This window comes from Natrix helvetica (genome assembly GCF_964273705.1).
Source record: "Natrix helvetica genome assembly, chromosome: 1".
NCBI lineage: Eukaryota > Metazoa > Chordata > Lepidosauria > Squamata > Natricidae > Natrix > Natrix helvetica.
In genome coordinates this window covers 72,976,971-72,995,234 of record NC_138548.1, presented here as the reverse complement: position 1 = coordinate 72,995,234, position 18,264 = coordinate 72,976,971, and the positions used below count along the sequence as shown (strand labels likewise).

Sequence of the window (18,264 nt, the reverse complement as noted above, 5' to 3'; positions counted from 1 at the left end):
AGTCCACTCCTTGTGAAAGTCCCCAACACTTTTGAATGGCCTTTTTCTGACAATCCTCTCCAGGCTGTGGTCATCCCTGCTGCTTGTGCACCTTTTTCTTTCACACTTTCCCCTTCCACATAACTTTCCATTAATGTGCTTTGATACAGCACTTTGGGAACATCAACTTATTTTGCAATTACCTTTTGAGGCTTTCCCTCCTTATGGAGGGTGTCAATGATGTTTTCTGCACAACTGTCAGGTCAGCAATCTTTCCCATGTTTGTGATTCCTACTGAACCAGACTGAGAGACCATTTAAAGGCTCAGGAACCCTTTGCAGGTGTTATGGCTTAACTAGCTGATTAGAGTGGGACACTTTGAGCCTAGAATATTGCACCTTTTCACAATATTCTAATTTTCTGATTGTGGATTTGGGGTTTTCATGAGCTGTAAGCCATAATCATCACAATTATGACAAATCATGGCTTGGACTATCTTGCTTTGCATGTAATGAGTCTATCTCATATATTAGTTTCACCTTTTAAGTTGCATTACAGAAATGAACTTTTGCATGATATTCTAATTTTTTGAGTTTCACCTGTATATCGGTAGCTGTTAGATAGCAGTAGCACTTAGACTTACAGTATATACGTTATAGTGCTTTTTCAGCCCTTTCTAATCGGTTTAGAGTGTCAATGCATTGCCCCCAACAATCTGGGTCCTCATTTTACCCACCTCAGAAGGATGGAAGGCTGTCAAACCAGACTTGAACTGCCAAACTGCAGCTAGCAGTCAGCTGAAGTAGCCTGCATTACTGCACTCTAACCACTGTGCCACCTCAACTTTAGATCTCTTCATATTGGGTTATAATAATTCCTTGCAAAATGATTTGGGATGCAGACAGATAACTAGACTTTACCCATAAAGTTCTGCTTAAGTTAATATAAAACTAAACTTTGTGGGCTGTTTTGATTTTCCTCTACTAGCCACTGGGGTGACAAAAACAGTAATATATTTTTTAGCAATTTCATTTAATGTAAACTTACATCAAATAGGATTGTCTGGTTTTTGAAGAAAAACAACTGAAGATTTTGGGGAAAACACACCCCATTCCTGTTTATTATACACTAACATGATTGGAAATGTGTATCTCTTCCTGTTTTTAGAACTCCCTGTAATACAACATCTGTATTTGACTTGTACAAAGGTTTTTCTACTAATGCTGTCTTGTTTCATGCTAAACCATGTTATTTTCCTAATTCTAATGGGCACTAGGTTTATTCAAGAAACCATGTTTTAGTTCACACATTGCATTAAGCCCATACTGAATATTCTCTTCACCTCCAATTCTTCATGTGACATAAGGATTTTTCTTGAAACACTTTTCTTTCCATCACGAAACTCATGAAATTTGGAATTCCCAGATCTTGTTTTTTCCAGCAAAGGTGACTATCCCATCAGCCCATATCAATGGAACTTAGTAATGGTTTATCTACTGGACTCCATAGGGAACTAAAAGCTGGATCCTTAGCTGCAAGCAAAAACATTTCCAGGATATGTTTATTAAACAGCATAGGACAGTTTAAAGCCATTCAGACTTACACAGCAACTTGGAGTGAAAAAACTTGTAAATTGTATTTATTCAGCCCAGCAAGTATACAGAAGAACACCTTGGGCATTCACTTACATTACAGCTAAAACAGATTTGTATGTCGTGTGTGATACTATGCTATACAAAATTTATCATTTTTCACAAATTACCATATAACACCAGATGGCTATGGTATCAATTTTCAGTTTTTATGTTTAATATTACTAAGCAAGTGTTCATGGTTCCCATACAATCTAACAATGAAATATTACAGAGTACCATTTTGCTCAGCAGTTCAACTAAGTAGTGCTTCATAAAATATTACTAGAAAAAATATAGAGCTCCTGGAGGAATTAATTGTGTTGCTTCTGCAGAATATATTTTCCAGCCAAATCCTGTAATTTGTTTTGGTATTAATAAACATAATTTGAGAGGGATATTCCCAGTTTTTGCACTTTGCTACAATTCCAGCATTCCATTGTACAAGGCTATATAGAAGACTTAAGCTTTATAATAAAACTTAAACATTCAGTTGGAAATGTGTAAAGAAACAAAGCATGAAGAAATTATTTAAGAACAATCACAGTACAATTAAGATTTGTTTTGAGCTTTTTTATAGTATCTAGATTGTTGCAGGTAATCCTTTTAGACTTGCAGAAAAACATGCAAGGACTAGAAGAACTTTATAGCTTCAAGTTGAATAAAATACAAGTTCTACTAAATATTGTGCTGTTGAATAAATCAACAATTTGGTGGGTTCTTAATTAGAAGAGAATTAAAGCTTTCTTGCGAAAGACTGGGCATCTAGTAGATTTGAAATTTAGTCATTTGTCTATATAATAGAAAAACCAAATCAAGAACCTTAATCCTGCAATGGGAGTAAACTGAAATAGGTTCTAGGTCAAGTACTTATTGCAGCAAACTACACCATGTGACCCATTCAACAGCTTACAACTCATTAACAGTGATTCATAGTAGTTTCCTTTGGATCCTTTTCCCACATACTAACATTTTTAAAGAAAATTTGACAAGCAGCAATTCAAATACAATAAATCATAATTTGTGGTGCCTGCAGAACCATGCCACCATTTAAAATTTTGTGAATAGGATCAAATTCAGACTAATTTTAATAACAATAAAGTGGTGCTTGAAACTGATTTCTTTGAAAAGCATGAGAGAATGTTTGTATAGTCGATAGAAAATATGAAACAGTATTGCTATTAATATCACTAACAAGCAGATGGCTTTTGACTTCATTCAAACTTAAGATTGTGCCCTGATTTTGATGTTTTAACCCCCCCCCCAATATTTTTAATAAATACAGTATTGAAATCACAATATGCTGCCCTCTACAGATCGTATGAATTGTTTATATTAAAAGGATAACACATTTCTATAAGGAATACTTTTATGTAATGAATGTAAGTTTGTACATTTGTGACAAAATGTTTTAAAAGATCCACATAGAAATTTCATAAACCAATCTCAGCAGTATTAATACCTACAAATACACAGTTTTTTAAAAAAAAATGGCAGAAGTTCAGGGTATTTATATAAAGCCATATTTTAATTTCCTGGCAATCTCATAAGATTCGAAATGACCACAGGTAATATGCTCCATGTTAAGCTGTCTGAGTTGCTCTTTCCTCTAATTCCACTAACACACATAGTTTCTGTGAAAGAAGCAAGATTGAGAAGTCCAATCTTTTGGAGACAAAAGAAATCAGTTTAAATTTGTCTGAGTTGCATTTATGCATTTTTGCATGCTTATTTACCTAATTTGCATGCAAATTAGAATAGCTATGGCTTGAAAGTATACTTTATAATATATCCATTATCATCTTTTCCCATCATGAAAAGCCTGGTAATGAAATCAAATATTTTGAAAAAGTAGGGGCAAGCTTAATTTCTACAAATATGTACATTTTATGAAAACCAATCATCTACCAATTCAGCAATTATATGCAATATTAAGTGAGGTAATTAAATCTAGTGAGTGCATTCTCTTTGCCTTTATAATCAGTCAGTTTGCACTCTTATCTCTGAGTTGCCATAAGGAAAGTAAAGAAAAAAAAGGGGGGTTGGTAAGACCAATCTCACAGAAAGGACAAAACCAAGGAAAATGAAGCCCTGAGGATATGAACATGAATAAGAAAGTTACACTTCTGTTGTGCTATTTTCCTGGACTTTTGTACTAAACATGTACAACACAATAATGTTCTGCTTTGTTTCATTTTCTGAACAGTTGGTTTTCTTCTTTGGAAATTGAGGATATTTGTAGAATGAAAAAAAGATTTCAGTTGACCCAAAACTGGAAATGGCTATCAGTTCTCAATAAGCTTTTTGGCTCTTGTGTTGGCTTGCTCAATACGGGTTTTGTTGGTTTCAGCCTAAAACAAAACAAAATGCAAAGCTACTAGTAAATTAAGGTGCACATAAACTATTCAAGTCTCTATTGAAGGCACTGTATTTCTTTAAGAATTGCCAAGAATATGGAGAGCTAAAACAGAGACATTTAAAGTTATATGAATAGAAAAAAAAATCCCTTTCTCAATTCTTTCAACGTATGCCCCCGCCCCCCCACGCAAATTGCTAAGAATTCTGTAAAGATTCAGGGTAATCAAATGAAATGAAAAAAATTAAATATAAATAAAGGACAAATTCCAGCCTGGAGTGAATGTTTGAGTGCACTGACTTCCTTAGAAAACAGCCACAGAAATTACCCATGAAAGTACCATTGTATTTAGGAGCAAGGAAGAAAGCAACATAGGTTCACAAGAGAAAACCTTTTAAATAAATTCATAGCTGACAGATACAAATACATTCTAAGTAATCTCATTATTATACTGCTACACTTGTATATAGTGTGGTTGCTATTTTTTAATTTAAACATTAACATTTGAAACATTTTTTTAAAAAAGTAAAATTTAATTTAATATATTTAAAACTCATTAGCAAATATTTACTATTCAGTCTAATGATTAGCTCTTACTAATCTGTTCTCGTATGGTACACAAAGATACTGCTGGTAAGCCTACTGAGAGAAGCAAGGCAGCAGAAATTCTTAAAACAAGAATCACTTAAGAGAAAATGAGTTCTCAAAACAGAATGGTCAATTTTTGTTGATATTATAAAGTGCTGCTTTTAACAGGATTTGTTTATCATCAGTTTTGCACCACTATGCGTTAATTGTCTGAACACTCATCAATGATAAACTTTATTCAAAATAATTTATTCAATATATTTTTAAAAATTTGCTTAAATCAATCTTTCCTGATTTATACTCATTTTCTCTAAAGACTGCTTTGCTTTAAAACTGGTAGGAAGTAATACCAACTTCCTTTTAATGATAAAGATATTCATTCTTTCAACCATTTGATCACATTTGAATGGGACATTGCAGCATGCAAAGCAGGAATGTAAGATAATAAATCAATAACCTTGGGTACTCAGTGTGATGTCATGGCCACTAAATGGCCACTAACACTTCCATTGGTGTCTGCCAGTTCTCTACCTTATCTGCATTATAAAAAGATTTAATTAAAGGCACCCAGAAAAACAGGAAAGAGGATTAGGATAATTGATGTGGTTTTTTAAAAAAATCTGGGATCAGGCCAGCCAATGGTTCTCTGATTTCAAAGGTCATTTTGAGAGTTGACCTATAAGTCACTGACTGCAGTATTTATTCCTCCTCACCTATGACTGTATTTCTCTCATGGCATTTTATATAAACAAGATCTTTTTTTCTTGGCACTGGCTTATCTATTACAGAATATCAGTGTTTCAGAGAAACAAGTGCAGAACTTTGAGAAAGCCCAGAGTCAAAATAGAACAAATTCAGTGGTATTTATTCTATTTTGGGCAACACAAATCGGCTTTTTAACCAACCAGGATTTGATCTATAGCTCAATGTGGTATGCATCTTCACTATATATACATAGTGTGCTTGTTTCACCATGAAATCAAGCTTAAATACATAGAAAAATAATGCTTTGGGTGGAGGAATGTTATCCAGAAAAGAGAACAAGGACACAATCTGTTGGTAAATTGGAATACTCTATACCAGGGATGTCAAACTTGATCATGTCACAGGCCGGATCGTGACGTATCACGTTTTTTGCCTTTGCGGAACTGGAGTGGGTGTGGCCTGCGTGGGCTATATCTGGGCCGCGGACCACCAATTTGATAGTGGGACCGGCTGTACACCATCGAACTGTATTTCAGAACACTTCTTACCTTCACATTTATCCGGTCTATCTGCTTGTTTTGTGAATCGATCTCACTGCCCATATCCACGGCCATATTTTTCAGATTTCCCAAGATGTGTCCCACTTGAGTTAAGTTATCCTCCATCTCATCTTCTCTGGCATCATTTGTTATCCTTTTCAAAATATCAGAAAAGAACTGCTTTGAGCACTTGCAAGTTTCTTTTTCACTGTAATGAACTAAATTCATATATTCTCTCCCCCCCCCCCCCTTTACCTGCCTATCCACATACCCACACTAGTCAAGCTACCCTAGGGCAGTTCTCAATAAAAATTAAAAATCATCATCAGTTAAATCAGAACAATTACAAAAAAATAATAAAACCAAAAAGACGTTAAAAAACAGAATCATAAATAGTCCTTATTCTATCTCACACAAACATTTCATAACTTCAGTCTCAAAATATATCTGATTGGCAACTTATAAAAGAAGTTAAAAATAAGCCTGTGTTTTTATAAAGACCTTTATACATTCCTCCAATCATGTTGCACCATTTGATTCAAAACATCCTATTATTTGAAATATTTGAAAAATTGCTAAACAGTGTTCCGAATAAACATTCATGATTGACACAGAATAAGCTTCTCATGATGGTTTACATCCCAGTACTGTTGCAGAGGAACAGATATGGAATATGTATTCATCACTGAACGAAGATTATTTACCGCTTTATGTATCCTCCAGCTGGTCCTCCTGAGGTGTGTTGTTGGTTATTTCCTCCCCGTCCTGGTTGTCTGGTTATTATATGATCACCTGAATTTTCACAGTTCTCACCCCAAGTTGTCTTATATGCTTTACTAGTCTCAAAGTTCTTTGTTCTATAAAAAAAACCCAGAATGGCTTCAATTAACATAAAAGGTAAATACACAACTTAAACAGCCAATTGATTTATTGCTTATTACGTAATCAAAATTTGTGATTAGGAAGAAAAATGTCTGTACCACTTAGCATTATATTTATAAGGTATTTATAAGGTATCTTTTATTTAATGAATTGCATGGAGAAACAAACAGCTAGCTTGCTGAAGTGGTTAAGTCACCAGGCTAGAAACCAGGCTAGTTCTTCCTTAGGTACAGAGGCAGCTGGATCAGTGGACTTATCACTTTCTCTCAGCTGCAAGGAAGCGGCAATGGCAAGCCATTTTTGAAAACTATGCCAAGAACACTGCAGGGACTGGTCCAGGCAGTCACCAGGTGTCAAAAAACTGACTTGAAGGCACAAACCAACAAAATATTGAGAAAATTATATTGGACTAATTTCACCAAATCATGAATCTGATAATCATTACCCTAATGGTAACAAAAATGAAGGAATAAACGCAAACTTATTTTTCTATTCCAACATTCATATTACCAAGATAAATCTTGTATGTATTGTTTTATGCTGTATTATTCTATAATATTAAATTTTGGGGGGTTCTGGACTCACCCCGTACAGTGGTACCCGATATTTTAAAACTGAAACATAGCAATCCTGATGTGATGTGCATTCTTATAAAACAGTTGCATGCTAAGTAATACATGACAACAACAACAAAAAACATTTCCCCCCACGTGGTAGACCATAGTTAAAACAATATGTGAACATTAACATAACATTTCATATTATTCCTTTAATTATTTTTAAATCTATGTATAAACTATTACTTTCCTGAAAAATTTCATAATAGACTTAAATTGTATATCAACTGCTACTTGCATTCTAAACATTGTAAGTATTATTTCATATCAATCAAATAAGAATAAATAACTAAATATAAACTACAAACAACACGTCACAGATACAACTACAGACTATCACAAGGTTGCTTGCATGTTACGAAAACATGCACATTCAGACATGCATCATGTTAGAACATCACCTTCAGATAGCTGGTTAGCAGTGCAAACTGCTTCTTAATACAGGTATTTTCCTAAATTCCATTTTGACCAGTTAAGTGGATCCAGCCTCTGATGTTAAATCTTCATTTTATTAAGAAGGAAAAGGGGGGTGATTAGGAGAGAATGAAAAAGAGTGAACAGTAAGACAAGCAAGCAGAGAACTATTTGTTAGCTGACAAACTATTTCAAAGTATAGCTGAGAGTATGCTATAATAAGAAAAAAACAGCTTTAATACCAATCAGGAAGAAAAGGAATATTATGAAAACTAAATTCAAAACTTGTAAGCGTGCTGTGGTATTCTCACAAAAAGTCATTAATTTAGCTCTAGGAATGGAAGAGTTTGATTTCCTTTCATCCACTTCAAATCCATTCAATTCTTATTTCTCTATTGTATTATATACAATTTTATTATCAAGCATATTGAAAATTCCATAGAATTACTTTTTCAGTGTATATACTGTTCATTTCAACTATCACAAAAGTCTCATATTTTTCAGAGTGAGGGATAAGAATGTAGTATCAGAGGAAAAAAGACTTACACAGCACATCATGCCTTCCTTGTAATCCTTCATTAAACTGACACATATCTTGTTTCCACCCAGTGAAGCAGAGAAAAAAATTCTACAACTTTCCCATGAATTGTTATATTAAATCTGATTAATATTGACAATAATTCCTTCCAAATATTTAATAGGTATTAGGTGATTTAAAATCCAATCCAAGCTTGTATTAATTGCTTTCGTTTCCTCATTCTAACATATTACCAGATTTAAATAACAGGTATATTTGCACATCTATCTAAGCCTTATAGCACCTAACTACTGGTGTATGACTACTGGCTTTTCTTCCTTGATTGTCATAGCTTGAAAACAACAATTTAAACATTCATTGTTTAAATTTTATTACATCATCCACTACAGTTTGTATTTGTCATTACCAGAAAACCAAAACCAGAACAAACCCACCAAAGTTAAAACATTCTAGCCATTATTTTATTCACGAGCGAAACTTGTGAACAAGTGCAGTTAAGTCTAAATAAGCATTTCCATACGTTTTCCTTTGTAGGAACCCCTACAGTGTACAGAATGTTTTTGTAAATTGCAAGAAAAAACAGGGGACAACAACCATAGTTGGTGGTTGTCATAGCATGGGACCCCAACATTATTTTAAAAAAAACAAATACATTTTTAAAAGGCTGAAATTTCACCGGACATCAGTGTTCTTGTCTGAAAACTTGTAAAATTTCATGTAAAAATGCCACAATTTCATGGGTTTTCAAATGACAATAATGAACTCTTTATTTCGGAGTCCATACTACCATCCATTGCAACAAAAGCTTTCAGGTTTCATAGATCTGGAGAAAGGAGCCATCATTCACATTTGTATACACCCATAAAAGTTTTGGATAATACCCCATTGGAAAACCGGAAGGGGCAAGTTGGGGTTAGATCATCCCAGAGATGTTGTAGTTGCTCAGAGTCTATCTGACTTAATAGCACATAAATAAGACCATATGAATGCAGTCAGTGGCTTGGACAATGTTAGGGTAAAATGTGATTTCTTTGTTATCATGTAATGTGAACCCAGTTGCTATTGTTTGTAAACATGGTTTATGGTTTAGGATTATAAATGAACACAGACCATGGTTTAGAACCACATCCAATTTGTATTTGAATTCTGTAGCAGTTTTTTTCCCCATCAGAGATAATAGTAGCTTAATTAAATTTTCTAGTCACTGAAGTTCTAAACAGGAGTGATATTTTTCCTTGAAAAAAGAGTCTTACCAATCTGTTTTTAACTGACCTATTGCACGGACAGACACAGAGACCACAGCACTTATTAAGCTCTGTCAAGTTCTTTTCAGCTTCTTTCATGTCTTTGTTTATTTGATCCATACCTTCTTCTATGTTGTTTAACTTTTCTAGGAAAAAAAAGCAGCTTTAGAAACTTTAAATGAAGCAAATGCTTACACTTCATATATAGGAAGGTCTGCATTCAAAACACTTTTTAAAAAGCATTTAAAAGCAGCTTAAGAAGTGTTAATGTTTCTGGAAAATACTGCAAGCCTATGGGCAATGGCCATGGCTGTATCCGGACTGCATTAATTATGTATCTTTATTATGTATCATTATGAAATATAGGGTTCTACATTTATAATCAAATATGCAATATTGTTTATTATACTTGTGCAACTCACCGCCTTGTTCATCTAACATGGTAATGGTTTTGATTCCCGTATCTTGGGACTATAATGGAAAAGAGAGAAATACAGAAACACTACACCATGGAATTTTTAGTGAAATGACACAATTTGTTACAGACTATTGTGTGGAGATACTACTAAATAATTACATAAAAATTGATCAGCATAAACACTACTATATACAATTTCCTCCCAGGTAGAATAAAAATTCCAATATGGCAAGTTATTTCGCAATACTGGTGTAGGTACCTGGTGAATTTGTTACTTTTGTTTATTGGTCTTATGATAAAATTATTTCATTTTTTAATAAAGTTTCATTGTTTATTTTTATTTATTTAAGAAAATGTATATGGCTGTCCAACTTACTCTCAGTGATTCTGGGTGAATTACAAAGATAAAAACCCAATATTGAAACAATTTAAAAGCAGAAAATTAGAGAAGAAAAGCAGGGAAGCTTTCTAAACTTTCCATATATCTCATGCTTGATGAACATAATATACTCAATGTCATTTCATGTTCTCCACCTGATCCCCACCCCCACCCCCGACCCCAGCTCAAAATAAGCCTTTAACTTCTTCCTTACCTCAATGGCCATGCCAAGGATCCTCCTTGTGCTTTCCAAAGACTAAAATAAAGATAACATTCAATTCAGGCATGGCGATTTTTAAAGATATGTAATAATTATGTAGTTTTAGACAGGGTTGTAAGCAAGCACTACAATATTCTGTTTCTGACACAATGCAACTAAGCAAGGTTTTGTCTTGATTTGTGATGTTTTAAAAAATCAACATTATTATGCAGCTACTATTTTCCAGACAAACCCCTTTTTTTAGATTCTGTGCAAGTCTGTCCTCCTGGAATCTATAAACTTTCTTTTTAAAGATTCTGAAGTTTGTTCTCTTGCGGTAGTGAAAATAAACCATTAGCAAGTCTCTACCGCTGTCTTCCAAGCCTGGTGGCATTGCCCCTTGATGGTCTGTTTTGGCAGGGTGAAGATGATGGAAAAGGAATTGTTTTATGTATGTATATACGTATGTATATATGTATGTGTGTGTGGGTATATGTGTGTGTGTATGTGTGTATGTATGTATATACGTATGTACATGTGTGTATCTGTGTGTGTGTGTGTGTGTGTGTGTGTATTCGTAGATTTTCACGGGTGTAGGTATGCTGGTCTTGTTGTATACGGGTCTTTTCCCGTGTAAGATTGAAATTGTCTTGGCAACGTTTCAGCGAGGTCTCACTCACCATCTTCAGGCTGGATTTTGGGCTTAAAGTGTGATCAGAACTGCCGTCTTTCTATAAATCTTGGTGGGGGTGTGTGGAGTGCTGGCTTTGTTTCAGTAACTGGAATGATTGGTTGTGTGGTTGTATCATGATTAGTAGATTGGTGCTGATTGGTGCTGGCTGTGTGTCTATTGTTGTTTCGTGTTGTAATGGCTTCATGTTGTATATATATATATGTAGTGTGTGTGTTTTTGTGTATGTATGTATGTATGTATGTATATATATGTCTACACATACACACACATTGCAGTATGCTAAGCTTGATTGTGTTTATTCCTGAGGAATACTTATTATATGATTTTTTTTTCATGCAGCGCTATGTGTGACACATAAAAAGGCTCTATCTCCTTCAGAAAATGCATTAATCCTAGGGGAAAAAGTATTCTTACGCTCTAAATCCAAGTGATTTAGATCAGGGATGTCCAACTCATGGCCTGTGGGCTGGATGCGCCACACACCGGCCACCCCCACCACCCGTTTTAGCAAAGGCTGAAAAAATTGTGATAAGTCACGTGGCATGTGACACCCAATTTAAATGATTTAAACAGCCCCTTCACTGCAAGATTATCAAGTAATATAGGATAACCAATCAATTTTAGTGGAGATCATGCGCTCTAAAAAGTTTATCTACACAAATTATTGGGCAATAATGTATTATTTGAGGTGTTTACCTCATCTGTAACTTGATGGGCTCTCAGTTGTATTTCTTCAGGTGACAACTCAGCCATGACTGACCCGTGTTTTTCAACGTCCAACTATTCACAAAAGGATTTCTTCTAAAATAGTAAAGTATCAGTGATAAGGATATAATCTTGACCAATTTTAAGCAAACAAAGTATGTCCTATTAAATATTTATTTATTTATTAAATTGATATGCCAAATTTATAACCAGTTCAATTGTCAGCTTTCTACGAAAAGAAAACAAATCAAAAATTTAATATTAGAATATTTTATAAAGATGATAATATAATGAAATACAATACTTCATGTATTTATTGTTTCAATCAGTTTATATGGCCATCTATCTCAACAAGTGACTGTTGGCTGCAAACAGAATTACAATAAAGTAAAAATAATTACAAGCATTACTGACATTGAAGCGCAAAGTAGCCTGAAACATCAAACTCAAATCATTAATGTAACCAAGACGTGGCTCCCTGTACACAATCTGAGCCCCTGGCCCAGATGATTAATGTCTTTAATGGTAGATCTATGAACAGTATCCAAATATCTTCATTATAAAATAGCAATTTAAATAAAAGTTACACTTCTACATGATAAGTTAAGAAATAAGTCAAGTTTGCTCCAACCACCCTCTTCACCAAATGATTCCCATGCAGATGGTCTTCCATAACTCTTACCAATTTTGACCTAAGAAATCAATTTCTAACTTTTTATCAATGGCCATTACTATTTGTAAATAATCTAAGACATATTGCTTCCCTCCTGCTTTTTGAGGGCTCACCAATCTTTTTTTAGGTATTAATTAGTATTGAATTAAGACTGTTGGGTTCAGGCAAAATTGGATGGCAAGTATTGTTTTCTTCCCTGGAGAAAAATACATTTCTAGGGATGTATTTGCAGAGAGTACAAATTAAACCAACTTGTTTTAAGTAGAACTGACAATCATATTTCAGTTGCCTTTACTAAATAAGTTCAGGATTCAAATCTGAAGAAAATATTCAACATTCATAAATAGTAAACAAAAAGACAGAGTAATTGACACATAGAAGTGCAAAGGCAATCTGCATGCAGGACAATTGTAACAATGAAAATAGCATTTCTGACTTGCCAGATAGAACTATCAGATCTAAATAGCTACTACCTCAGATAAAGAAGTCTGCAAGTTGCCCAGATTCATCTCTGGTTCCTCCATTATCACCATCCACTGGAACGCAACAATTGTCACCAACCTATGGATACTACTTCTATGCACACCTATAACTCTTATCACTTTATATTTTTGAAATACTCCATAATTTTGTACCTGTACATCCCTGACTATATTTACAAAGTCTACTCTACTGTATCAGACCATCTTCACTCACATCTATTAGATCTCTCTTACTTCCACAAACACACAGCGTTTCTTTCATTTCACTTGGGAAGTCACCTTCCTTGCTTTGTGTTTACAAGCCTAGACATAGTCCTCCATATGCTATAACAGCGATGGCGAACCTTTTTTGGCTCCCGTGCCCTAAGTGGGGGGAGTGCAGGGGGGTCGTGTGCGGGCATGCCGCACCCATAATGCAATGCGCAACCCCCCCAGTGTGCATGAGCGCACTACAGGCGCTCCCCCCCCATTTTTACATGCTTTTTTCACCCTCCCCAGGCTCCAGAGGCTTTATAGGAGCCTGGGGAGGGCGAAAACAGCCTCCCCCGCCCCCCCGGCCGCCCTCCGGAGGTGTCAGGGAAGCCTCCAGCCGGTCCCTCCAAGCATACCGGAAGTCACTTCCGGTTTGTTCAGAGGATCATTTTGAGCGCTCCGAAGTCCTCAGGGACCGTCCGGAGGCTTCCCTGACGCCTTCGGAGCGCTCAAAACGACCCTCCGAGCAAACTGGAAGTCACGTTCTGTTTGCTCGGAGGGTCGTTTTAAGCATTCCGAAGGCCTCAGTGAAGCCTCTGGACGGTCCCTGAAGCCTTCGGAGCACTCAAAACGATCCTCCGAGCAAACAGGAAGTGACCTCCGGTTTGCTCGGAGGGTCGTTTTGAGCACTCCGAAGGCATCAGGGAAGCTCATGAAGCCTCCGGAGGGCCTCCGGGGGGGCTCTTTTCGCCCTCCCCAGGCTCCTATAAAGCCTCTGGAGCCTGGGGAGGGCGAAAAATGGCTTTAAAAAAGGGTGAACTCAGCTGGCCAACGCGCACATGCGCACTGGACAGCTGACAGGGCAGTGCCTCACGTGCCCTGACAAATGGCTCCGAGTGCCACCTGTGGCACGCGTGCCATAGGTTCGCCATCACTGCGCTATAATAATCAGCCAAATAGGCCTGTAGATACTGATCTCTTGGGCCCATGGTTTGGTTAACTGACACTTTCATATCATAATTTTTAGTAAGAGGAGAAAGAGAGTAGACTAAGTCAGTGTCCAATAATCAACATTCCTGTAAGGACAATGCTGGTCAATTTTGACAAATTTACCTTAGTATTGCCACAAGCGTAACCAAAGCTAGTCACTGCATATATTATCATGCTATTTCATGAAAATTACGATTTTTAATCTAGGGACTATCCTACAAAATAACATATTATTGCCTACATCCTAGAAATCAGGGAGTATATGCAGCGTTCAAAGATACACTTCAAGATGCTTTCATTTATATATTTTTGGAATTCTTTTATTTTGTCACAATTAATATGAGAAGAAAAGAAACAAGTGACATTTCACCCCGAAGCAAACACAAAGTAACATACATTTATGCAGCGTTTTTCCAACTGTTTTTCCATTCTACAAGTCAAAATTTGCTCCACAATTTGCTAATGGTATTTTTAGTTTTAGTTTTAAAGAAGTGGAGACTGCTATTTAGATATACAGTATTGCTATTTGTGTGCCATACAATATATCCCAATTTCCTACTGCATTTGTCCACTGATAAATTGCTATTAATTTGATTCACCCTGATTCACCATCCATGCTATCCATCCCCACCCCAAACTTTAAATAAGGTACATGAATGGAAATACACTTGCAAGAAAAGACAGTGATGTAACTAAATAAAGAACTGAATTTTTAGTCTCTTGGGGGCAATTAGGACAGGTATGTTAAATCAATCAAATGCTTAATGTACCCATTTAACTTTCCTTTTATACTAAAGTGCTATTATAGTTTATCATTTTGCCACTAAAATGACAATGATTGCATATGTCCCTATAATTCAGGAAGAAGTCAAAAACTTAAATCTATGATGAAACAACTGGACTTTCCAAAGTACCTATGAACTTTCATCTAGGACGGAACTTCTTATGTAAATCTTGTTAAATTACACCTACGGACAACTTCCTGATTTTGAAAATGAAAAGCAAAAGAAAGGCTCCAAGAAAATAGTTGTGTTACTGAACTATGTACTTCCCCAAAGTGTATAAACAAGTGTTTGTCCAGTAACTGAAGAATTTTGTAAGTGGGGATTTTTTTTTTCTTATAAAGGGAACCTGATTTTGCACAACTCTCCATTGTGAAGGAATAAGAAATACATGAATACTAGTTAAATCTGAAAGGGCTTCCAGAGTTTGTTTCCTGTCCTTTTGCCTATCCATTCTTCTGCCCTCTTCCAATCTGCACCATTTAATGGAGAGAGAGAGAAAAAAAAGTGAAAACAGCTACTGCTTCCTGTTGCTCTTGTTAAGGCTTTTTTAAAAATGCAGTAAGGAAACAGATGCAGCCTAAAGGGATAATAGCCACCACTATGTCAATCGTGAAGGCTACAGCTGTAAGAAACACTGTGAAAAGCCCTCTCGTTTTATCCTTCTCCCCCCCTCCCCCCAATGAAAAGTCCTAAAACAAGTAATAACAGCCCTTTCCAGTCCCAGCGCCTCCTTTGGCGCCCGAAGTGAGGGTTCAGCCAAAGGATCCCCACAAACAAGAAATACAGCGCAGCCCGGAGAGGAAGCCAACCGGCAGCATTCCTCCCGAAACCCAACCAGCCCAAGCCGAGGCCTAAACTGAAAAGGCAGGGCAGCCACGGGCGCTCCCACAACCTCCGAGGGGGTGACAACTCCTGGCCCCGAGATGGGCCTCACCGCCCGTCTCCGAGGGATGAGGCAGTGCTCTCTCCCTGCCGTCTCCGGCTTCCCGCGCCCCTTCCCTTCCCTTCCGTCGCCCAGGACGCCTCGCTGCCCACTTCCCACTGCCGCCGCTTAAACCTAGGTGGCTTAGTGGCTTGTAGATCAGAAAGGTCGGCGGTTCGAATCCCTAGTACTGGTCTCCTGCGTGAACAGAGGGTTGGACTAGATGACCTCCAAGGTCCCTTCCAACTCTGTTACGATTTACTGTAAGGTTCCTTCCTCCGGCGGCGGAGAAAAGCCTCTGTGTCCCGAGCCCCCGGAACTCCCCACCCTACCCCCGGTCCCTCCGTCGCTCCAGCCTGGCTCAAAGGGGCCTTGGCCCACCCCTCGCCTGTCCCCCGGCAGGAGAAATTCTTCGGCCGCCCCTTCCTCCTTTTCCTGCCCGACCGCCCAGCTCTCGCTCTCTCCGCCGTTCCTTCCCTCCGGAGACTCACCACGGTGCTTCGGTGGCTAAAAAACCCGAGCCTGCCCCACGGCTCCGTTCTATCCGCCAGGCCTTTCGGGCCTCTGGGCGCAGATCTCCCGCTCTCTCCGCCGAGAGGACGAACCTCGCGCCCGGTCTTCGGAAGCGCCTTCCCACCGCCGAACCGCACCCAGCCAGTTTCCTGCAGCTCCTTCTTCTCCTTCTTCCCTCCGGTTCCTTCGGAGGCCCAGCTGCTACCTCCTCCCGCCTTCCCTCCTACCCGGTCTCTGAGTCGCAGCGCATTGGTCGCTTGGAAGGCATTGCTAATAGCTATTGGTGGGAGGAAATGATTATTGTTTTTCTCCTTTTTCGCTTTCTCAGGTTGTTGATTAACCTCCAGCATCCTGTTGGCGCTGAGTTTATTTTTTTAAGAAAACCACATTCAAGGTACAAAAGGTCTTATATGTGGTAAAATCAGATCAGGTTCCTGCGGTACGGAAATACAGCATGATTTGATAGCTTATTAGTAACCTTGACTATCACTAAGTGTTGTATCTTTTTATTCTTGATGAATGTATTTTATTCTCCTTATATACACTGAGAGTATATGCACCAAAGACAAATTCCTTGTGTGTCCAATCACACTTGGCCAATAAAAAATTCTATTGTACCGTATTCTATTCATACTGTCCCATCTGGCAATTCCCTCCATCAGTAAGACCTCTGGAAATATTAAGGTTTTTTTCTTCTTTCAGGGCCCCTTCGTACTGTAAAACAGCTTTTCTTTATATGAGTTATAGTTATCAGTATTTATGGTATTAAAATATTAAAAAATAAAAATGATGCATTCACTGCTATTATCTTTTCTCACAATTGTTTGATGGAATTTTAATATTGTCTTACTTTTCAACATAGGTAAGCCTGAGAAGGTGTTGGGAGACCTCCAAGTAGAATTTGAATTTGCAGGGGGCTGTAAATAAATCTACTTTTGGGGACCATTTGGTAACAATAATTGGTACAAAATGCAGTGTTCTACATACCCAGGCCTTGAGCTTACTTTTCCTATATTTGCTCCATGAGTCTAAAATGATTGATTTGATTGTTACAGAAGTACACATGGAGTGACTCAGAAGGTGTGAATTATGAAAAAGGATCTTTGGTGAAATGATGCAGGGCAAGAAATTGTGGATAAAAAAGTATATAAGAATACGAATGTGACAAACAATGGAGAATGAAAGATGTTGCATCAAATGTGTAGATGGCAAAAATAGTTGAAATGATGTAGTTGAAAAGAGCAGTGTACTTCTGCCTACTATTTTATAATTGTTAGAAATGAGTATATTGAGTATCCTCAATTGAGTCTTAGTATACTTGAGTATATTAAGAGAAACTTAAAAATAAGCTGAATAAAGTGGTAACAAGAGTGTTTTAAAAGTGTAGGTGACAAAAGGATTGGGTCAAGGTTAAATAGATGTTAAATGAATACATTGAATTGAATACAAAAGTATTCAATTTAAAACTAGCACATTGAGGTGGTTTGGTCATGAGGGTACAATGAATAAGGATCAAATAGCAAAACAGATGTGAAGAGAAAATAAATAGATAAATGAAGAAAAGACCAAAAAATTGAGTTGGATGGAGTTGGTAACACTCTCAAGAAAGGAGATGTGTGATACAAAAAGGGAGATGCTAAAGAATAAAGGCAATTTATAAATTTATAACACATAAATTGCATTGTAGCTTCTCCCTCCCCCACCCTTACCTCCTGTCTTTAATTTATTTGGCTCATACATTATTTCTGCACTCTGCATAAAGCTAATAATTGTAAAATGGAATACTGTAATCAGAGATAGGTATGAAGGTGCCATAATT

At 37.0% G+C, this 18,264-nt stretch overlaps 1 protein-coding gene across 2 annotated transcripts; it reads right to left on the bottom strand.

Annotated features, from left to right (window-relative positions):
- Positions 1-1,590: 1,590 nt before the first annotated feature.
- On the bottom strand, positions 1,591-16,691 carry SNAP23 (synaptosome associated protein 23). 2 transcript variants are annotated; one of them, XM_081939802.1, is made up of 8 exons: positions 16,538-16,691; positions 11,880-11,984; positions 10,505-10,546; positions 9,916-9,964; positions 9,522-9,639; positions 6,503-6,655; positions 5,808-5,952; positions 1,591-3,961 (listed from the first exon to the last, which is right to left on the bottom strand). In XM_081939802.1, exons 2-8 carry the CDS (start codon positions 11,934-11,936, stop codon positions 3,896-3,898), a joined length of 630 nt encoding a protein of 209 aa, XP_081795928.1. In that variant the 5' UTR covers positions 11,937-11,984; positions 16,538-16,691; the 3' UTR covers positions 1,591-3,895. The 2 variants fall into 2 exon arrangements, with proteins under 2 accessions (XP_081795928.1, XP_081795927.1); XM_081939801.1 differs by having other exon boundaries at positions 16,424-16,690.
- Positions 16,692-18,264: the final 1,573 nt, after the last annotated feature.